Source organism: Numida meleagris, chromosome 16 (genome assembly GCF_002078875.1).
Source record: "Numida meleagris isolate 19003 breed g44 Domestic line chromosome 16, NumMel1.0, whole genome shotgun sequence".
Lineage (NCBI taxonomy): Eukaryota > Metazoa > Chordata > Aves > Galliformes > Numididae > Numida > Numida meleagris.
Window position 1 is genome coordinate 4,915,543 of NC_034424.1, and position 8,511 is coordinate 4,924,053.

Genomic DNA, 8,511 nt, shown 5'->3' on the forward strand with positions numbered 1-8,511 from the left:
GCTCTATGCTGTAGCATACTTACTGTTCATAGAGCAAGCACAAAAGACACCATTTACCCATCTCAAATCACCATAAGGACTAACTAATGCTCAAAAAGCTCTAAAACTCCCAACACGATGATTATTGTGATAACAAGACAAAGCCCACTCTAGCATAGAAGCTGTCCCCCCAACCTGCTAGCTCTCAGGTGACAGATTCCTTCACACGCCAGTAGGTCCCAGCAAACCCCACCTGGCATGACATGAGCATCACCTTCCAAATTAGATACACCTGGCTTCCTCTCACTGTGTGAACAGTCTGAGACACACCATCAGGATCTCTTTTCCTAGAAAATCTAAGCCTAGTGGCAGTTACCAGAAGTATGAGGTCGCCACTGAAGAGATAAGATGAACACTCAGCCAGCAAGATCTGTAGAGAACATCTAGCTGCTGCAGGAAGCAGAAGAGATATTAGACCTGCGTGCACTCGAACCAACCCCTGCACGACTAACAGAAGCAGTCAGAGGACAAGCACAGGCACTGTTGCACCTACAAACGATAAGATTCAGGCATTCTTTTTTCTGACAGCCACCCATGCTACATTATGTTTTAACTTAATTATGCGTCTCCTCCTAATGATCCTCCTCCAAGTGTTTGCTAGGAGCTATATAGCTTTCTCTGAAGCTAGAATAATTTATCTTACGGTCTATTGTAACGCATTATCCATTCCCTCACAGCATTCCATGCTTTTTTCTTCCTTCTAATTAATGCTGGATGAAAAGAGGTACGTTCTTCACTGAGGACTAAAGGTCTGCTGCCATTTGAAGGTCCATTATCTGACCACAATGTATTTCCCTAAACAGCAGATCCCTACTCCTGGCTCTTGCACCATGCTCTACAACTCAGATTAAGTCATTTTCCAAGAAATGCCTATGGTTTTAACTTGCAAATAGGCAACAGCATTTGTCCAGCTCATAGATCACACAATAATTACAAGTGTCTTGCAATTAGTCTCTCTGCCAGCACTCTGGCAATGCTGCCTTTTCCCTGGTCCTTTATCCATGCTGGTGAATACTACAGAACACCTTTTCAGTGCAAGTCTGCGCGCTAGGAGAGACAGGGCTAGCCCAGCACAGCTGAGTTCTAGGTCCTGACCTGCCTCCAATTTCCTTCCAGGCAATTTACAACCATCACCTAATTCAGCATACACCATCAGAGCCTGGTGGCTAGGTACAGCTATTTGGTGAGGGGTAGATAAGACTGCAAGAGAGAAGGATGCTTCTGAGGCAAATGCTCAGGTCTGAGATCAAATAAATGCTAGTTCAGTTCCCATAGCATTCCACCCACTGTTCCCAGCTCAGTCACTGCCTTCTCCGCAGCGCCCTTAGGCCATCTGTTCTGCAGAAGTCAGAGGTGCCTTGTTTTCCCCATGAGGAGCAATGCAGCTGTCCGAACCGGGCCGAGCAACACGCTGCCTTGGATCAGCCAACAAAGACACAAGGCACAGACACTCATGCAGCCATCTGAATGCAGTCCAGTGCTTTCAGTTTTTCCCCCCCCGTTTGTAAAGCACAGATAACAGCAATGCTTCCACAAATCCAAAGATTTGTGTCACAGCGCTTTTAAAAGCTCAGGATTTTAAGAAGGCACCTGTGTTTGCTGTTTACTTTCACGCTGCAAAATAAGAGTAGCGCAAACATGGATGATTTTACAAGCAGCTTTGTGAGCTACTGGGTACATCCCCTGCCTTCTCAGCCCTTTGGTCCCAAGTCAAATCAGCTCACACCACACGCTTCATTCTTTGAAATCAGATTAATTTTGTGGGTACTTGTGTCACCTCCAGGACCTCCCCATTTAAGAGAGGTGGCAGCAGGAAGACAGCAACACCATAAGCATGGACTCAGTGACCCTCTGAGGTCTTTTCCAACGCGAATTATCCTGTGAGCCTATAACCACAGCAGCAGCAAATGCCTAGAGATGACCAGATTAACCTTCCTTCCAGTTTTGAGGCCCAGGATAAAACAGTCTGCAAACAGACGTGTCACCTGGCTGCCTTCTGCACAGCTTCTCTCGTCTCTTCAGTGATTTTAACACCATCAGCCGCTACAGCAGCCACCATGCTGAGTCCCCGGCAGCAAAAGCACACATAGCTGCCTTGTCGACATCTGGTATTATAAACACAGGCTCTGCACTGTTGGATAATCCGTTAACAGCAGAATAAGTGACACTGAAGGAGTAATTAGCAGCAACTAAGAAGCCTTTGCATGCAGGAAGAAAAAAGATATTTGTTTGGGAAGATACATAAGTAAACACCAATTGCAGTCAGCATCATTCCTCTGTGCTTTGAGGTTTTCAGCATGTGTGGGATTCAGCGCTGCTGTAAGATGCCAGCAGCAACCCCGGGCTGGAGTCCTGCACAGCCAGAGCCTGGGGCTGGCACCGGGACCAGCAAACAGTCCTGCTGCGTGAACACAACTTGATGACAATGTGGAATGAGCTCCACAGGTATGGAGGAGAAAGGCAGCCCTGCAGGACCTGCAGCCCCTCTGCTGAAACATCTCTACCTTCACATCGGGCAGCCCAACTGCACCAGCAGCTGTCTGCATGCAGATCTCCATGCACTCTGAGCAACTCATCAGCACCCGCATTCGATGTGCAGTGAGCAGCTGCTGCACCACCACCCTGGTGCCAGGCTGGAGATGTGACATATGCCACGGCCACACTAACAATGACATTTGTACACAGCAGGTCACAGTTTCCCCTTCACACCCCTACCACAGTTACACCAAGCAGCCATGCTTATTCCACTCTTTTGTAGCTTCATATTGTAGTTTTCAATCCCTACACAAAACAATAAAGTGATGTATTACTGCAGGGTCCCAACACTATTTTAGCAGGTTTGGGTTCCGCAGCATATACAGATATATCTGTATAAGATGTCTCATGTTACCAGTCTCTAAACTAGCCAGCACTCAATGGTATCAAATGGAAAAGGACCTCCTCCCTTTGACATGCCTGCCATTTCCAGCCCCATTATTTCCTTTATATGCTTCTCTACGGACAGCTTCACACAGCTCCTGCCCTGAGGATCCACCATTACTGTATTTCCTAAAAGCCATCAGAACATGCTGCTGGAGAGACTGATAGGACGCTGAGGTCACAGGTTGTCCCAGGAATCATCCAAAAAAAAAAAAAGGGAAACAGGAGAACATTTTCATTCATTCAATCTCTAACAGGCAGAAACTCCCCAGTTCCCACTGGTACCAGTGGAGATGACCAAGACCCAACCACTATCCCTTGACAAACCCTCCCCTGGTCCTGCAGCCATCCATTACACATTGCAGCACTGTCTGCACAGATCCTCTAAAAAGGATTTACGAGGTCAAGCTGCCAGTACTTAGAAAGCATGAAAACAGCAGAGCCAACAGGTGAACCCACTCTGCTTAAATGTTCCAGGGGACCTCTTCTCCCCTTCAGTAAGCTGTGGGGCAGCAAGTCTTTCCCTTTGTCATTAGGAATCTTTATTTCCTTCCAGGTCAGTGGACAAAAAGGTGGATCCTGGCTGGTGACCTGAGGCTCAGTGAAACGCGTTCATGCAATGTCCTTCCCCTGCACGACTCCCAGGATCTCTGGGGAATACTGCATAGACTGGTGGAAGCCTCTCAGAAAGGATCCCAAATGCTGGATGTGTCTGTATATTTTAAAGAAATCTTGCTCCAACTGTGCTTTCTCTGAGCCAGATACAATCCTATGCCTTCTGCCCAGGGCACGCAGCCTTGAGGCAGAAGAACAGAATTTGGGGTGCTTACATGTAAACAAGCAGCTCATACACGCTGCAGATCTCTCTAGCAGCAGCAGAGCCTCACAAGCCATTCTGTATTGTGCATTTAAGCAGAAAGCGTGGGGGTGGGAGAACAGCATCCCATAGACATTGTCATAAATACAGTTTTCTGATAAAGAAAAGCCCACGCAAGCATCTGAGCAGGTATCACAGCAGCTGCTGTTTCAGACAAGGCAACAGCAAGCTGCTTACAGCATCACAAAATACCTTGATAGCTAAACCTGCGTATGGCTGAATGCAATTAATTAAGGAGGTCAGCACAGCTGAGGAACAACCCCTCCCCAGGTGTTGTGTGTCTGCGCTGGAGCAGATCACCGGGCTGCCATTGACTCAAGTTGCAGATGATGAATGCGAAGGTCACATGAAGGGAAGGCAGCGGTGCATCGCCTGCCACAAAATGGTAGCAGCGGGGATGCGGGCACAGGGGAGGGAGAGCCCCGTCCTTCCCGCAGCTCCAGACGTGGCACCCACCATGGTGGGGGGGGGGGGGGGAACACGGAGCAGACCGACCCCCAACTTCACGCGCTCCCGAAGCGGCACCCGACCGGGGAGGGGGGAATGTTTAGGGGCCGCTGTGCCCCGTTATGTAACGGGGGCTCCCACCAGCCCCGAGCTGCGGCAATAGCGGGGGCTCTACCGCGGAGCCCTCCCCCTCCCCGCACCGCAGCGCCCCGCACTGCGCGCACCCCGCGGCTCTGCCTGTGCACCGCGCCGTGCGTGCGCTGCACCACCCGTGCGCGCAGCGGCTCCCTGCCCGTGCACCGCGCTGTGCACGCGTCGCATCGCTCGTGCACCCAGCGGCTTCGCCCGCGCCCCGCGCTGCCCGCGCACCCCGCGGCTCTGCCGCAAGCACCGCGCTCTCCGCGCCCCGCACCGCGCGCACCCCTCGCAGCTCTGCCCGCGCCCCGCACCGCCCGGGACGCCCCGCAGCCCTCCCCACCCCGTACCTCCCGACGAAATTCTCCAGCACCGAGCTCTTGCCGGCGCTCTGCCCCCCGACCACGGCGATCTGCGGCAGGTCGAGGTTGGCGTTCTGTCCGATGGCGGCGAAGGCGTCCTGCAGCCGGTTGACCAGCGGGATCAGATCTTCCATCCCGCGGTTCCCCATGGCGGCGGTGGCGGCGCGGCTCTTCGCTCCCGCTGACCGCCCGCTTCAGCCCTCGCAGCGGCGGGTACCGACCCTCCCCGCCCGGCCGCTGGGCACCAGCCCGCGCCGCTCAGCCCCGCTCGACGCCGCCCGCTGCTGCCCGGGCTCAGCTCTCCTCCGCGCGAGCCGCCGCCACAGGGGGGCGCCTTAAGGCTGCGGGCGCCGCGCTGCACCCTGGGAGTTGTAGTCCGCGTGAGGGCGCCGCCTGCGGGGCCGCTGGGTAGCACAGGCCTGCGGCGGTGTGCGGGGCGCCCCCGGGTCCGGGCTGCGTGGTGCTGGGACCTGCGAGGCACGGTCAGGTCGGGGGCCGGTGGGGCTTCTATCCCTCCTGCAGCATGGTTTTTGCTGCACGGTAGATGTTCTGTCAGGATTTGGGTTATGTGTCCACGTAGTTCAGTGCTACACCTGCAGGTTCTGAGCCCACACAGCCCATCGCCCCGTGGCAGGGTGGCACCTGTGGCGTTGCCGTGGTACACAGACCCCCGAGCTGCTTCAGGTGGGGCCTACAGCAATACTTCTGCATTTCTGCTGCTTCATCCTCGCTGAAAGATGGATGGAAAACACACTGATCTCTGCTTACTGCTGCAAAAGAGTAGGTGCTGCTGCTGCTGTTGCTATGCTTGTTGTACAGAAATGCAAATAAGGGATTCGTTTTATGTACTTACATTTTCCTTCTATTGTAGAATAGTGACTTTTAACAGATGAAATTGTCTTTAGCCTTTCCAAATAGTTGCTTTCTTATCAAAAATATAACACGAGGCCACGTGATTTGAAAGTGCAGCAGTGAAAGCAGGCGCTGAGAAATGGGTGGATGCAGTGACTCAGGAGAGCAGGGGGTGCTGCGTGTCACACCGCTCAGTCCGCGCTCCCCAGCGCTCCTGTTCACAGCTCTGAGGTGGGGGTGGTGGGGGGGAAGGAGCAATGAAACCTGCAACAGATTCGGAGCTGTGTGCTTCGTGATACATTTTTTAATTTTAATGCTGCTAAGCAAAGTTTCACAGATGTCTGTCGAATGTAATCTGTGCAGAAATACCGACCGGGGCGTACAGAGAAACCAACAGGCGTGTGGAGGGATCCATTTGCCTCACTGTGTCGGGAAAGATGTTCAAGCAAAATGCTTTGGGAGCATCACCAGTGCGCAGGTCGGACAGCTGAAGGAGGGGAAGAGAGCAGATCTGCTCCATCTGCATAGGTAACGTTATAGTAGGGCATACGTGGGTTGTTTTGGGGGCTGTTGATGCTATTTTTTCTTCCCGGCATGTATCAAGAAACAAGCAAAGGAAACTCAATAGATGCTATAGACAAATGTCTTTGAGCATCTTCTAAACCATTCTGAACACTGCTTTTCCTGCAAAAGTTGATAGCTGCTCTTATTTAGAGGTCACCACAAAGACCAAAGAACATCAGAAATTTAAAGCGTGATGTCACCTTCCTCTCTGGATCAGAGCTGGTGTTTAGGATACTTCATACCACAAGGATTTTTGAAGCATTACACAAAGAACCATGAGAAGAAAATTGCTTTATTCCTAGAAGTTGGCATAGCCTGAAGTTTAACTGCACGGCTCTAAGTTCACTACAGAAAAGAAAGCTACCTCGCTACATATCTCATAATACAACAGCTGTGCTAATAAGCCTTGATTGCTTACTAGCTTCATCTGAAGCTTCTGTGGGCCTGGGAGCTCTATTTAAAGTCAGCCCAAGGCTATAACTGCTTGAGGGAATTATAGAGGAGTGTTGACTTCCTCAGTTGCATCCCTGCGTGTCTATAGAGCCACTTGATTCTCCTCTAACTGAGAAGTTGCTATCTTAGCTTGATATTAGTTATATCTTGTTAAGTTGCCTAGAAATCACTGGTACTAGTGCTGGCATTCAGCTTTTCCTAGCTTGGCCTTACACCTGCCTTATCACTGCTCTTTGCTTTGATTGGGCCTCTGCTGAGCTGTCTCCATCCTGCTTGTCTTCCTTGGATGTGGTGGGACTAAGCACTGGTTGCTAAGGCTGCTGCCTTGTTAGCTGTGTGGTTCACTTACTGGCTCCTCCTCCTTTGTTGCTTCAGGAGAAGTCCTGTTCTTGCTGCTAGCTGGTGTCAATGCTTACTGCCTCGTTAGTGCTTATAGGGACTTGACTTTCCTCCTTTCCTTGCACTTATCCTTGTGAATCCACACCTGTCTCTAATGCTTCTATTAAATCAATTATATGTGGTGTGATAACTGCAGTTTTTGTTAATAATAGAAACATTAAACAACACAGATTATATTTTACTCCTTAGTATTTTAAGCAGGTATTTTGTTCTTAGTGAGAGTGTGTTAGTCCAGTGTAGCAGAAATGCTAAGTCATGGCCTGAACCAGTGATTGAGCACCAGGTGGGAAGGCAGGGCCAACCCAGGGGAGCTCAGGTGCATGCAATGCATCTGAGTGACTGGAAGGCATGGAACCAGGATCCACCCCTTCCCAGACCTCATTTAAGGGTTGGCAGTGGAGGTGAGGGTATCTCTTGCCAGAGGTCTTTGCATACTTGAGGCTTTCCAAAGGTAAGCAGCACTTCTCCTTCATTTCTGCATTTGGGCTCGTTCTTATCTGCTGTAGTTAAAGAATTTGCCACCCTGTTATGATTGTGGTACTTTCCATCCCATTATAGTATTACATCCAGAAATAATTGTTCAAAATTATACCACTTCACGGGGAAGCTAAAATGAATACATTCCTTTTGTGAAAGGATGTTGATAGCATGCTAGGTCAACAGCTGACATTTAAGACTGCAGGAACAGCAGCTTGCCTTGCTGGTTAAGGAGAAATTCTCAAGTATGACATATCTGCAGGTATTTTTTCATATAGTTACTCTATTTTTCTCTCTATGAAACTGACGCTTAAACCTTAGAAATATGTGGTCCTATCATCTAGGGGTCATTTATCTAGCTTATTAAGATCTCCAAGGACAGAAGCCCTCTAGAGTGACAGGAGGGAGCTGTCAGGGTGTTCTTCAAGTAAACAAGAAAGGTGGGAAGGAGGAAACATGGTAAAAATGGGCAGAAACATTGCTGAATTTTGCACAGGTTTCTTAGCAGATCAATATTATTAGGACTCTTGCAGAAGTTTAAAAAAAAAAAATTGCTTCCTCAGTTTTGCTGTTGCACTCAGAAGTGAGAATACAGTATACGCCTGCAGTGTTACTCCTATGAGAACTCATTAGTATAATGGGGTCTGTCTAAGCATTTCAGCAACAGTTGTAGTCCTACAGCCCAGTCAGACACAAACTCCTCACTGAACAGAGTGAGGCTTGATTTTTGATAAGCTCTAGGTAACTTACACCTCCCATTGATGAAAATGAGAACTGCAGGCACACTTAAAATCGCAGTCCTAAAGCCTTCCATTTTCTTTCCTGCAAGGACCTTAGCTGTAAGGATGTTAGTAACACACAGGCCTTTTGATTCTGTTCTACCTCCTGCCTGTGGCTTATGCAGCAGCACGTATAGGCTGTAGGAGAAAGACAACTACATGATCATCCTTTGGGGAAATACTGAAGAACAGCAATGTTTGAGAAATA

General features: G+C 49.8%; 1 protein-coding gene across 13 annotated transcripts in view; it reads right to left on the minus strand.

The window, feature by feature from the left end:
* The window catches only part of DNM1 (dynamin 1), a 62,148-nt gene extending 57,065 nt beyond the window's left edge, over positions 1-5,083 (minus strand). For 7 of the 13 annotated variants that reach the window (XM_021414290.1, XM_021414291.1, XM_021414289.1 and 4 more), the window contains exon 1: positions 4,768-4,928. In XM_021414290.1, coding sequence (XP_021269965.1) covers positions 4,768-4,928 — 161 coding nt within the window. Of the gene's footprint in view, positions 1-4,767 lie in introns of all 13 variants that reach the window. The other 6 variants (XR_002443707.1, XR_002443705.1, XR_002443704.1 and 3 more) reach the window with 1 other exon arrangement.